At 40.8% G+C, this 14,810-nt stretch overlaps 1 protein-coding gene across 3 annotated transcripts in view; it reads right to left on the bottom strand.

The window, feature by feature from the left end:
* Positions 1 to 3,291: 3,291 nt before the first annotated feature.
* The window catches only part of LVRN (laeverin), a 40,118-nt gene continuing 28,599 nt past the window's right edge, over positions 3,292 to 14,810 (bottom strand). The window contains exons 14-20 of one of the 3 annotated variants that reach the window (XM_075740305.1): positions 14,172 to 14,325; positions 13,226 to 13,320; positions 12,508 to 12,615; positions 8,540 to 8,710; positions 6,289 to 6,429; positions 5,000 to 5,075; positions 3,292 to 3,515 (exon numbers count right to left, since the gene is read on the bottom strand). In XM_075740305.1, the coding sequence (XP_075596420.1) occupies positions 3,369 to 3,515; positions 5,000 to 5,075; positions 6,289 to 6,429; positions 8,540 to 8,710; positions 12,508 to 12,615; positions 13,226 to 13,320; positions 14,172 to 14,325 (892 nt within the window). In that variant the 3' untranslated portion in view covers positions 3,292 to 3,368. Of the gene's footprint in view, positions 3,516 to 4,999; positions 5,076 to 6,288; positions 6,430 to 8,539; positions 8,711 to 11,791; positions 11,811 to 12,507; positions 12,616 to 13,225; positions 13,321 to 14,171; positions 14,326 to 14,810 lie in introns of those variants that run through there. The other 2 variants (XM_075740306.1, XM_075740307.1) reach the window with 2 other exon arrangements.

Raw genomic sequence — 14,810 nt, 5'->3', positions numbered from 1 at the left:
CCCTGGTCCTTATGGGGGACTTCAACCACCCTGACATCTGCTGGAGGGACAACGCAGCTGAGCGCAAGCAATCCAGGAAGTTCCTGGAATGTGTCAATGACAACTTCCTCCTCCAAGTGATAGAGGAGCCCATGAGGAGAGGTGCCATGCTGGACCTTATTCTCACCAATAAGGAGGGCTTAGTAGGAGACATCAAGCTCAAGGGCAGCCTTGGCTGCAGTGACCATGAAATGGTGGAATTCAGGATCCTCAGAGCAGTGAGGAGGGCACGCAGCAAGCTCACTACCCTGGACTTCAGGAGAGCAGACTTTGGCCTCTTCAGAGATCTGCTTGGTAGACAGATCATGGGACAAAGCCCTGGAAGGAAGAGGGGCCCAAGACAGCTGGCTAATATTCAAGGGTCACCTCCTCCAAGCTCAGGAGCAATGCATCCCAACAAAGAGCAAGTCAAGCAAAACCACCAAGAGGCCCCTGTGGATGAACAAGGAGCTCCTGGGCAAAGTCAAACAAAAAAAGGAAGCCTACAGAGGGTAGAAGCAAGGGTGGGTAGCCTGGGAAGAATACAGAGAAACTGTCCGAGCAGCCAGGCCAGGGATCAGGTTAGGAAAGCCAAAGCCTTGATAGAAATTAGTCTGGCCAGGGATGTCAAGGACAACAAGAAAAGCTTCTATAGGTATGCAGTGATAAAAGGAGGACGAGGGAAAATGTGAGTCCCCTCCGGAATGAAATGGGTGACCTGGTTCCCCAGGATATGGAGAAGACTGAGGTACTCAATGACTTCTTTGCCTCAGTCTTCACTGGCAAATGCTTGAGCCATGCTTCCCAGGTCACAGAAGGCAGTGACTGGGAGAATGCAGAACCGCCCACTGTAGGAGAAGGTCAGGTTCGAGAATATCTAAGGAACCTGAAAGTGCACAAGTCCATGGGACCTGATGAGTTGCATCCCCAGGTCTTGAGGGAACTGGCGGATGAAGTGGTCAGGCCACTCTCCATCATATTTGAGAAGTGCTGGCAGTCTGGTGAAGTTCCTGCCGACTGGAAGAGGGGGAACATAACCCTATTTTTAAGAAGGGTAAAAAGGAAGACCCAGGCAACTACAGGCCAGTCAGTCTCACCTCCGTGCCTTGCAAGATTATAGAGCAGACCCTCCTGGAGACTATGTTCAGGCACATGGAACATAAGGAGGTGATTGGTGACAGCCAACATGGCTTCACTAAGGGCAGATCGTGCCTGACAAATTTGGTGGCCTTTTATGATGGGGTTACGTCAGTGGATAAGGGAAGGGCAGCTGACGTCATCTACCTGGACTTGTGCGAGGCATCTGACACTGTCCCGCACAACATCCTTGTCTCTAAATTGGAGAGACATGGATTCGATGGATGGACCACTTGGTGGATAAGGAATTGGCTGGATGGTCTCACTCAAAGAGTTGTGATCAATGGGTCAATGTCCAAGTGGAGAACGGTGACGAGTGGCATTCCTCAGGGGTCGGTACTGGGACTGGCACTGTTCAACATCTTTGTCGGCGACATGGACAATGGGATCGAGTGCACCCTCAGCAAGTTTGCTGACAACACCAAGCTGTGTGGTGGGGTCGACACACCGGAGGGAAGGGATGCCATCCAGAGGGACCTTGACAGGCTGGAGAGGTGGGCCCGTGCGAACCGCATGAAGTTCAACAAGGCCAAGTACAAGGTCCCACATGTGGGTCGGCGCAATCCCAAGCACAACTACAGGCTGGGTGAGGAATGGATTGAAAGCAGCCCCGAGGAGAAGGACTTGGGGGTATGGATTGATGAGAAGCTCAATGTGAGCCGGCAGTGTGCACTTGCAGCCCAGAAAACCAACCGTGTCCTGGGCTGCATCAAAAGAGGTGTGACCAGCAGGTCAAGGGAGGTGATCCTGCCCCTCTACGCTGCCCTGGTGAGACCCCACCTGGAGTACTGCGTCCAGCTCTGGGGGCCCCAGTACAGGAGAGATATGGAGCTGTTGGAGTGAGTCCAGAGGAGGGCCATGAAGCTGATCAGAGCACTGGAGGACCTCTCCTGTGAGGACAGGCTGAGAGAGTTGGGATTGTTCAGCCTGGAGAAGGAAAGGGTCTGGGGAGATCTAATTGCAGCTTACCAGTACCTGAAAGGGGCCTACAGGAAAGATGGTGAGGGACTGTTCATCAGGGAGTGTAGTGACAGGACAAGGGGGAATGGGTTTAAGCTGAAGGAGGGTCGATTTAGATTAGATGTTAGAAAGAAATTCTTTACTGTGAGAGTGGTGAGATACTGGAACAGGTTGCCCAGAGAGGTTGTCTGGTTCCAGACTCCCTGGAAGTCTTCCCTCCCTGGAAGACCAGGCTGGATGGGGCTTTGGGCAACCCGGTCTAGTGGGGGGTGTCCCTGCCCATGGCATGGGGGTTGGAACTAGATGATCTTTAAGGTCCCTTCCAACCCAAACCATTCTATGAGTCCATGATTCTATGATTCTATGTTTACACTGAGCGAGCAGCTCAGTGCAGTAAGAATGGAAACACTTGGTGATGTTCCAGAGGGGTTAGTTTAGACTGGTTGCACTCTAGTGCCACGAACAAAATGACCATCAGATGGTGGTATCTATCAGTTGCACACTGGGACCTCATCATCTCCTAGATAAATTTCACCCAAAAAGAATCCAGTTCACACACTCCCAAGACTGTCCTGGGAGCTGAAGTATGCTAAACGGAGCAACTGGAAGGGTGTCTTCAAAAGCACACTCGTAATCAAACACAACTGTGAATATAGGCACATTAAGTGCAGATCTGCTAGGGGAAAATGAAATTTGAAGGACAAGAAATTCATTTATTACAATTAAAATTTCAGGTTTCTTCAGTCTTTTCCTCCCTACAGCTCTGAAGCCATTCTCAAGTCTATGTTTCATGGCACATGTCCTCTTCACAATTTACAAACATAGAAGTGGAGAGAGACAGATTAAATGATTTGCCTGAGGTCATAGTACAAATTATAAGCAAAACTGAGTATAAAACTTTTCCAGCTTCCTCAAGTGTTTTTGCCACAAACTTGTACCACACCTTTCATTCTGATTTTCAGAAAAAAACAAAGGATTTAGGACTGTATCTACATGTTAGATTATTATTAGCAATGTAGCCCTAGTAACAACTCATCCAGTAGGAAATTAATTTAGATATAATATGAAAATCTCTCTCTCATTTCTTTTGCTGAATCTTTCTTTTCTTTGTGAATTATTTTAGCCTGACTTTCCAGTTGGGAAGACAAACACAGGACTCATAAAAATGTGCTTTATCTTTAATAACATCTTAAAATGAATACCAAAATGCTAGTGAATCACACTCTAAAATATACTGGAAATTGTTTTCCAAGTCAATCATCTACATTTTTCTGTAACCAGTTGGCAACTTTGATTAGCAGTTCTCTCCTTTCCATATTTTCAAATTTTGTGAACTCCAGTAGTAGAGTAGCAGCCACTCTCTCATCTTCTTCCAGTGTAGCATTATAAAAAACCTGCAACTGAAGAAATAAACACATAAGCTTAGTTCACATGACTTGCAGCAAGCAACTGTGTACCTGACATGCTTTCGACAGAAGTGCATAGAAAAGGGGGAGATGACAGAGACTAAGGAGGGTATGGGGCAAGGTTACTGATTAATGCTAAGGTGGGAAAACTCCTTGCACATTGAGAATGTGCCCTTTTCCTATCCCTCTGAAAATCTTTTCAAATGTAGCCAACTTCACTAGTCCTGGTGGTACCACACAGTGTCTAGGACTAGTTGGGTAGCAGAATCCTCTTGTGCTGCCTGTTCTACAATCACAGAAGTCTTTCCTATCTTTAGACTAATGAGCAGAAGACAAGAGAGGACTGTAGAATAGCAAAGAAATAATGAGGGGAGTGGGAAATGAACAAGAGGAAAAATAAGACAGATGTCAGCATGACAACCAGCAACCTACCATACCACCAGCCCAACTTTTGGTACATTTTCTGTAGACGTCATAACAAAGGTGATCTCTACAGATCTAAAGAGGATCTCTACAGATCTCTAAAGAGGAAAACGAGACATCTTTGATAATCTTTATTTGGACTCAGTTCCAAACCTGAAGGTTAATTTAAAGGCTGGCACTGGGCTATCGCTTTTGCCATCCCAGTGAGTTAACTTCTCCCTAAGAACAGAAGGTGAAAAACTTATAGTTCATGAATGTTCAAGAGAGATTTCTTTGATTTTAGGAGCTAACTCTCTGAATTGCTCTCTTCATTAAGCATCCCTTCTCAGTTACTTGCTGTGCACACACATCAATCAACAGCAAAAAAGGGAAGCAAATTTTTTTTGTAATGACAGATGCTAGCAGTTCAGGGCTGGCACAGAGATGTGGATCACATGCAAACAACACAGAAGCTGAGCTGCTGAGAAAAGAAAATAATATTTTGGGAAATAATCTAGGGAAACTTGGACTGGAGGCAAAAGAACAGGAAAAGAGAATGAAACAAGCAGTAATAGTTACTAATTTGTCCCAGGCACTAACATGGATTATTGTGGGGAATAAAATAAAACAGACTACAGCCACCTCCCACAGATTTCCACCCTTCAGCAGTTTTCCCCAAACCCATTCCCTTTTTACAGACGTACAGCAGCCCAGTTAGAAAGTATTGTTCATGGGCTCATCTGGGCTGCCACACAGTCAAAAGGGAATAACCGTATCACACATGCAGGCCATCTGTTCAGCGCATGGGCAGGCAGCCTCTTAAGCTGCAACCACACAGAGCAGGACAACATCCATCCCTGCACAAAAGCTGAATTTTGTGCCATGCTTAACAACCAACTGCATACACGGACTGCAGAGCTGTGGGTGCATGTTCATATGTTTATTTCACAGACGAGGAACTATCATTTTTCTCAACGTCTCAACACAGCAACATACACTACATTCTATGATTTCTTTAAAAAACCTTTATTTACAAACAGGCAATAAAGTTGAAAGAAACTGCTTCTCTGATTTACCTCTTGGATCTGTACATCTGTGTTGACAAATCTTCCCATGACTTTTAACACATCATGTAATAATTCCTTCCCATACCTGTAAAATTGAGATAAACATCCTTCAAACAGCATGTTAGCAAATATACTAAATTTAATCTCATTTGAAAATACTCCCACTATTTACTTATTATTTACCATGTTGGAAATACCAACTAAGCTGAAACTTGCAATTGTGTACTCTTTTTCCCATTTTAAAGAAATATAATTAACATTCAATTCAGACATTTGAGCAGGATGAAGCACATGAATTACCCTTCATTTTCATTTCCCGGTAAGATCTCGTATTTCTACTTCTGTAATGTGAATTCTTTGCTTAAAACAGACAATCTTTGTGAGCCCATACAGCCAGACTGGGCTAACCAATAATGATTCTAACAAGTTGTTTCTGTTGGTATCTTGAGGATGGCATAGAAATTAACGCCCACACTATTCTTTTAGTTTGAAAATAATGAGTCAGTTTCCAAGCAAATTTCTCATCAGTATGGAACACAGAAAAGCTCTGTAAGGGAACAAGTTGGTGTGACACAAACCTGCTACCACCTGCGTTTTATAGCATTAGCAGTACAGATAGGCATTTGAATGCTCTCAGATGGCCGCCGCTAATGGCTCCCGATGGACTCCTCTGCAAAGGCAGCAGGAATGTACTCTCACAGCTCTGTTGCTTTTCATCATTGGCAAGAAGAGAGGGACTCTTTGAACAGACATCAAAATACTTGCTTTGCTTGACACAGGTAGCCCAAGCTCACCTGCAGTTTACCTGCATCTGTGCAGGCTGGGTGGAGATGGGTTAGGACTCAAGTCAGGGAATAATACTGCAGTTGGTTCTTGCAGTGCCTGTAAACCTGTATGCTCCAATCCCCCACCTCTCCATACTCTCTTTGGAGAAGAGTTTACAATCTTATTCCAGCATTTTACACCCAGACTTAAGAAATGCTAGGGATAAACCCATTTCTAGAGTCAGATTTTCCAGGAAATTTAACACTTAAAAGCACCAAAACAATCACGAACAGACTAATTTTTAAAGTATTCTGTGTATGACATGAGGTCTTCTTTGGCATTAAGCCCTGATTGGAGTTGAATCCTCTGAAAACCCTGCTCTGCGTACTTAAGGAATTGCATCAATCATTACAAAAAAGCCATCTCTGGAAGGAAAATCTGCACCTGTATTTTACAGCTCAAACATAAAGATGGAGGAAGAAGCCAAAAAGCCACAGAAATAAAGGGAACCTAAAGCTGGTTGCTTACCATACCTTTCACTTAAAAGTGGCCAATTTTCCGTAACAAATTCCCAGGCTATACGGTGCCCAATATCCTTAGTCATCACATATAAGATGATGATTGAAGTACAATTGGAAGAAAATAATGTATCGCTGAGTCCATATTGCAAGTATCTGTTAGAAAAGAAGGTAATAATTGTACCTATCACTTGCTGTTTAACTGTGATGATCTGGAAATATCATCCAGTTTGGGAAAATTCCCTGTCTCAGCAAATACCAGAACATGGAAGGTTATACCAAAGTTGGTGTCACTCTGAGCTTTGTATTCATCTTGGGTTTTGTCCTTATGTTGGTGAATTCCCCTGTTCTGGCACACTGACTCTTCCCCTCTCAGTGAAATGAGGGTATAGCACATCAGATGGATATATATGCTTTTCTTACCTGTTACAGAAAGACAACCGCTCCTACCAGACAACCCTGTGGAAGGGCAAACTGCTTCTCAGTTTCTGGAGACTCACTTTGCCGTGACACAGATGGAACATAGAGAGTCAGCCAGCAGCAAGACACTTTGTTATGCAAATGGGACCTGCTTATAGGGTCCCCTATAACAAGACCAAATAGCAACGGGTCTTGGATGCTTTCATGTGGGCTAAGGCATGATTTCAGAAGTATTTAAGGAATGACCTGCCAGTGATGTCTGTGGCAGTGAGTGCCTGAGTATCTTGAAAAAACTAAGTAACTGTTCTCTTCGTTGCCTCAATGTATCACCTTGCATGCTCCTACTTTCAGGGAGCACTGTTAAAGAGTTACTTTCTCATGGGGTCTTGCAGGTAGCTGCTTTATGGGTAGAGTAGAAGAGCTGGTTTCTCCCATTTGCATGCCACCACCCTGCTTAACAGAATGGACAAAATACATTGACGTCCAGGAAAAGCCCAGATTAACATTCCACACCCCAAAAGACTTTCAGGATGGCATTTAGAAAAACAGATTGGCTTATCAACTACTGAGGCACAGGGAGGAAGGAGGTCATCACAGCTTCCTGAGCTTCTCAGGGACCAATGCTAGCCTGTGCCAATGACAAAGTCAATAAAGGACCATAAGTTAGGTGGAAAATCAGCACAGCAGATTGGACATGTCTTCGCAACCCACCTTGCCGCCTTCTCAGGCATATTTGTTCTGTCTTCTTAAATGACCACCATCACAAGAGCAGGTGGCTGGCAGGAGAAACATTTCTGCTACGTTCAGAGCTTTAGACCCATTGAGCTTATGCCAGTTCTTGGATGATCATTATTTAGGCCACCACTGGCAGGTTTCTGTCCTTTGACAAATCCTTTAGGCAATGTGGACATGACAGATTAGAGAATTCAGCTTCAACACCTTTTTACTGATAAACTGAAAAGATTTTATATGCATGCCAGTGAAATACAATAAATACAGTATTCCAAACTGTGTTCAGGAGGCATTTGGACAGCACTCTTAGATATATAGCTTAACATTTAGGTTGCCCTACATGGAGTCAGGAGTTAGACTCAATTATCTTCATGGCTATTCCGACTCGGGATATTCTATGATTCTATGAAGCTGGAAATTCAAAAAAATTACTTTTCAGTATGAGTCTGCACTTCAAATGGTGAACAGCTTGTTAGTAAGTTTATTTTCTTTTTTGCCCTTAACCTGGGTGATTTGACCTCCACACAGAGCCTAAATAGACTATGACACTTTAGTTTGGAAACAAAATAAGCTTGGGAGAAGGAGTATGGGAAAATTATATAAAATCTTAAATGGTGAGGAAAAATGTCAAAGCAAATGATGATAATGACTGTTTCTTACAGTGCAGAGAGTAAGGGCCAATGGGTTCCAAGATTAAAAAACAACATGAAATAGGCTTAAAATAAACATGTTCTCATACAACATGCAATTATACTATGGTGTGTGTTGCCATAGTCTGCTATAAAGCCTGAAGGTATAATTTTAGTTCAAAAAGGTCTCTAGATATATTGACAGAAGACAGGCCCAGTGTTCGTCATGACACACTAGTTACCAGCTCAGGAAATCCCTTTCTCAGTGATTATGAGCATCTGGGATGTTATACCAGCAGAAGGATCATTTGTGTTTTCCCTGTTTATCATATTTTCTCCATGAGAAAACTCTTAAGATTCTTCCAGTGGTCTGTGAAACACATGCTCCTGGGGTTGGCAAAACTCCACCAGGTTTGCACAGTACAGTATCTGTGTTCTCATTATTTACTTCTATATACACAAATATATACTTTGATCAAGGTCACCTGTAAAGTAACCATGATTCTTTGGCACAGCTCATGGCAGACAGCAGGATTTCTTTATCTTCCTTTGTGGAGTCGGTATGGTTATACATTTCCCATGCAAAATTCCATTCTTTATCACTTCCCACTGCAACACCATAGCAGCAGACCGTTCTTCTAATTAAAAAGGGAATTCTGCAAAGCAAAATATGATTAAAAGGTACTGTATTGTTGTAAAGTCAAAATCAGCAGTTAACACATAACTGAAAACAAATGTTTATTTATAATTAAAAGATGCACAAGAAAGGAAATATAAAATAGCAATCTAAATAAAGCTAGGACATTTTATTGCTTTATTCTTGATTTAGACATTTTAAAAGCATGCAGTTTAAAGGGAAACCAAAAATGCTTTTTAAAACAGTTGGGTCAAGCTATTTTGTGTACATACAATGTCAATGTCACTCTTTCACATCACAACCTAGGACATGGATCACACCATTAAAGAGGATACAGCTGCACACAAGCATCATCACAGACAAGCCTTTTCAAAGCTTCTTCAGTGAATGCATCCAGTAGGAAGAGCCATGTGCAGCACAAATGGAAACAGAAGGGACATTTCTCCATGCAACACGCAGCGTCCTATTACTCCCACCCCAGAGGACAGTCCTCCACATGGTGATGAATTTCATAACAGAAACTAAATGCAAACATTATCAATGTAATACTCCATGTGCAAAGGCTGAACAGAAAATTTCCCCTATGGCAATGATGTGTCCCTGACATTAAGACATTGCCAACCCTTTCCAGTGATAGCAATGTATTCTACCATGCAGGCTATCTGAAAACAGTTTAAATTAATGGTATTTTGGATTAATTCTCTGTAGAAGAATGCATCCCATATTGCTACAAATGAAACATTGAATGTCTCAATGGCATACTATTAATCTGCTTAGTATTACACAAGACCAACATTGTAAGTAGAAGTGTAAACACTATCTTCCATTAGATCAGGAGATAGACTGGGAAAACCAGGCAAGTTTCTGGTCACAAAAACCATTTTTCAGGCCCAAAACCAGAAGCAGAAAAATCAAATTTAAATAAAATTTGAGAAAAAATCCTCAGAGTTTCACTGGACCATCCTAGAGAAAATGGGGATGATACCAGCAGAAAGAGACACAACATTAGTCAGAAGGAAGGCTATATGACAGCAATCATCAAAGCAAAAGGTAAAGAGAAGTAATTTATAAACTTAGGAAACTAAGAAGGACTAGTGGCAGTGACGGAGAGAGTCGGGTGTTCTGGATGGCAGGCATCACTTGTTAAGAAGCAACATGCAGGGATTTTGATAGTCCTGTTGTGGGTGGGGAAATTCACTGGCATAGTAACAGAAAGTGTGGACATGTTTTATATATTCTGCCAAAGATAACTTGGATTCATTTACCTGGATATGTGCTGGAACATAGGGGATTTGCCACCAAGAATGATGCTTACTGAGATTGAGTGGTTATGTCAAGGTAAAGAATCCTGTGAGGAAACCTTTTATGACAGATCTTAGTTGAATTACAGGATCTAGTAACTTAATAATCATTTCATAACACTGCAGAGAGAGGCGACAGTAGGGTGGTGACAGGGTATACATTAAAATCTTTTCAAGATGCTTCATGAAAAGCTGCCTTGGCTAAAATACAGCTATTTTGCTACTGCAGCTGTTCTAATAGTTTTAAGAAAATGTTTGTTACTGAGTGTGAGGTTGTGATTGAAGATCAAATAGATAAGCTCTGTGTATCTTTTGATTGCAGCCCTGACATTCAGCATTCATGGCTGGGGGGACTATGGGACACTGGTGCACTGGCTGGTGACACCTATGGTGGTCCTGAAGTGGTTTATGTTATGTAGTTCACAGAGGAAGTCTATCATGGTCCAGAGGGGCTTTGGAGCTTGAGGTTATGTTAGATGAGGGGTGGGGCTTATTAATCTTAATATTTTTTCTGGGAGTGGTTGTGTCATTTGAGATGATTGGCCTGCCAGGATTCTCTCATTTTGGGATTTTGGGAAGATGAAAAAGGTGTGGGGAAGGAAGGTGGATTAGTTTATGTCATTTTCCGGGAGCCAATGCAGAAGGGAAATAGTGATTTCTTAATTTTTGAGGACAATAGCAGTGTATGGCTACCTTTAGTAAATAATTAAAATGTACAGGAACATTGTCCCTCCCTCTAGACTCATTTCCTTCCTTCAAAAGAAGACAAGCCAGTAACAGCACCACAGAGAGCACATTCATTTAGCTAGCTGCACTTCACTCCCATAAGCAAAAAAAGAGTAAAACTGAGAAATTGGCTGAAAGTCACAGCTCTTGGCTTGTTATCTCCACGCACCATATCAAGTCCAGTTGAGTTCTGCCAGGAACTGTTTGGAAATGTTCAGCTGAAAGTTGATCACCTTATCAGAAAGGTAAAAGCATTACTCCCTTCCACAGGTGTGAGAATCCTACCGAGTTCCACATGCGGCAGAACAGCTACAGAGTGCCCTTATGAATTTTGCTCTCAGAGGGGAGAATAAGAGTATCTAAACGTTTCACGTCTGTGAAACGTGAGTCAAAAGTTTATTGTACCCTTTTCTATCCAGCGTCTGAAAAGCCTACTCTTGAACTGAACAGGAACTGTGATCTGTCATTTGAAACCTAAGAAGTTTCCTATCTCCTACAGTTTTTTTTTCCTTAAAACATGACCACTTTTTCACTCAATAGAATTCATAGCTGCATTTCCTTCCACACTTATAGCCATGTGAAGTGTGAGGCTGTAAAGTCCCTTTGAACTTATCTCAGTGCCAGAAAAGGACAGCGTGATTAATCTCCATCTAATTCAAATCAGCTACTACATTTTACAGACTTTCAGCTCTTCAAGTCAGATAAGGCAAGTATTATTCCACCAGAAAAAAAAAAAAAAATCATATATTATTAATGGGGGAGATAGGTGACTATTTTGAAAGCAGCCTGAGAATTCAGCATAGCATTGCTTTTAGTGTGGGATAGTAAGAATATTCTCTCTGGAACATAACAGAATGTATTTAGGCTATTTAAACTTTTCAGTTTAACTCCAAAGCACAATTTAGTTTTTATTACAATGATGACTACAAAGCTATTAAAAAAACCACAAACATAAAAATACAAGTTCAGTTTACTTAGCCAACTACATATATCAACAGAGATACAAGTAACAACAAAATATTTATTGCAACTACAACAAATAAAAATAATAATAAATTTAAATATTCACTCACCAGTGCCAATAATATTTGACTATTGCATAGAAAAACATCAAAAGAAAGGGAGGAAAAGAGAATAAGAATTTCAATACATCATCAATTTTCTTTAACAATGCAATACTTGAATTCAGAAAGTCTGATCCTGGTAGGGCCCAGACTCCATCCTTGTAGGCCAGAAACCTGACCTCTAGGCTTCAATATTGACATAAGAACTGACTTTATGTGAGTACGGAACATGCAAGGCAATTTGATGGGCTCACCACAGGCAGATGCCTGTACCACACAAACATCATTTCACTCAGTATTGCTAAGAGAAGCTTAGAAACTGAGTTGGTATACATGATAATCCTGAGGCTGTACTGCAGCAAAGTGACTGGACAATTTGGGATATTAGCCCTACTCTGAGGTTCACCTGTTATGTGCCTAAACAGATTTTGGTCTTCATAGCAAAAAAACCTGCATCCTCCAGCCTGTGAAGTCTATGTAAAGCAATAATTATGAAATCAACATAAAGTTGGTATTTGAGGAAGAGGAGAGGGTTGGGGCGGGGGGGGGCAGCAGGGGGGCACTGTTGGGTTTAAATTCTATCATTCTGTCAAGAAAGAAGAGCAGTGTACAGGAGTGTTTCTCATTCTGCTCCCCCCCCCAGCCCCCCTGCCCCATGTAAAAGCCCGTTAACTTTCCACCTCATTTAGGCATGCACACCTCTAAGACCACATTATTATTCTTACTTGTACTCAGGGTTGTCCATCCATTTAGCATACAGTTCAGATGACAGGTTCAAACAGTCTTGGAGGCCCAGCCAGCACACTGTTGCAAAAAGTTTTTCCAAATACACTCTTGAAGGGAAGCCACAATAGCAAGAATAAAATATTTGCATTCCACATTTGGAGTACTTGAACTGTGCTTGCCCAGCACAATTTCAGCACACAATGCTGTTAACCCAGGAGAACCTCTACTATAAACTGTTGAAATTTAATAAAAATAAAAAATTAAACTATCAATAGTGGGTTCCTGACATGAATATTCATGGACATTAAAGAGGCTAGCAATGTACTATATTTTTTTTAGCTTTTTGTGTGTGTCATATTGCTCTTAGTAGTTTTAAGAAACTAGTTGCATCTAGTCCAAATCATTCCAACATTCAAGACTCTGTCTTCAGTAGCCTTGCAAAATGAGCTATTTCAAAGTTCTAGTGATAAATCACATCTGAAGTTCATTGCTGTCAGTTTTTCCCCAACTATCAGCAGCCTGTTGAGCCTGTTCTCCCATATACAAAAGCTACCACTCAGATCATTAAACTGCCATCTTTTAGGCCCACGAAATAGACTGATGATATCCTAAACTATCCTGATACTGCCGTTTCATTGGAGGTGTCATTATAAATAACACTTATCGGACAGTAAAAGTAACAATTCAATTACATTCAAATTAAAGCAGAATACTTACTGAGCAAAATAGTCATCCTCCAAAGCATCAACGTTTTGACGAATAAAACCTGCATAATAACGGTATATTGGCAACACTCTCTTTAAAAGGTATTTCTTTCAAAAGAAGGGAAAGAAAAATTAATTTAGATGCAAGTTTTTATTTTATTATATTTTTCCTTACTTACTCAGATTTTTCCTAAAAATTTACCACTATTAGTTTCCTGACAACACAGGATATTAAACATATTAAAATAAAGTATATAAACTGGGTCTAAAATTCAATACACCTGTACATCCACTCAAACTGTGAAGTTACCATTTCACATCATTAGGACCTTTGAACTTATTATGAAAGAAAACAAATGCTCATTCTCAGAGAAAAACACAGAAAAATAAGTTTTCTCACATATTTTAAACATACCTTTGCTTTAGGACTTAAGTACTATTGTGAGATTGCACTTTAAACAAAAGTGAAATCTTCATATACAACTCAAGGAAGTAAATGACAATATTATCTCAGGTAGCTCAAATATGGGAGAGAATTATCTCATTTAGTATCCAAACCCAATTCCTTCTTTCTCTCCATGAAGATGAACTGGAAGGCAGTACAGACCACAGAGCACGTACATTCTGTATCCTCTTCATACACAGCGGTGTCATTATTTACTACTGACTATTTACTACCGATTGTAGCTGTATTTTCCGGATCCTCAGTTTTACATAAAACTAGGATCGGGCTTAATATAGAGAATGTGAATATATTTCTGATTTACAATAAGAATTCCTCATGATTCAATGATTTTTATCATTGACTAATATATACAAATAAGTACCTCCTCCTATTTAAAAAAAAAGTTGACAAAATCATGCAAAGGGAATGACAAGAACTATGACCTGTCATAGTCATCATTACATTCATTTTAGTTTGACTTATTTAAATGGTCTAACTAAAAAAAAGGTGATACCTTTAAAAGTGGATATACTTCATAGTTCTTCAGAGTACTTTCCAAATTCTCGGGTACTAGGTTTAACAATACCACGTTCCATATGAAGAGTTCATCTTCTCTGGCAAGGTACTTTGTGAGTTCAAGTGCTGTTTCAATCTGAATGTATCCAAACCTATTTGAAGATTTAAAAAACTCATACTTGAGAATACCCATTCACATCAATTACCTACCACAAATTTCTGTTTGTTTATGAAACTGACAATAAAACATCAGGAAACTGCATGGAGAGTGACGTAGAAATGACATCAGAAAAATAAAATAAATATAAACCAATGGTGCCTTTAAGAGCTGAACTCTCTAAACATTTATTACAGAGCACAATGCCACTACCAAAGTACCAAGACAATCATGGCAGTAAGCATGGCAGTATGCAGACTGTATTCTGCTTGTGTTGGCAGGATACGTTACAGGCACATGTACAGCATGCGTCAGTCTCACTAGAATAAAATGAAGGAAAAGAGCACTGTTTTGAGTTATAATACATTTGTATCTTTCATTGTGGAACAACATCTTTTCATTACAGGTTCTTTTGTGGAATAAACATTATTGCAAAAATCAAACAACTGAATTCACATGCATACTGTTCTTGGAACTGAG

This window comes from Balearica regulorum, chromosome Z (genome assembly GCF_011004875.1).
Source record: "Balearica regulorum gibbericeps isolate bBalReg1 chromosome Z, bBalReg1.pri, whole genome shotgun sequence".
In the NCBI taxonomy this organism is placed as follows: Eukaryota; Metazoa; Chordata; class Aves; order Gruiformes; family Gruidae; genus Balearica; species Balearica regulorum.
The sequence above is the reverse complement of the archived record's forward strand: the minus strand, read 5'-3'. Positions and strand labels throughout refer to the sequence as shown.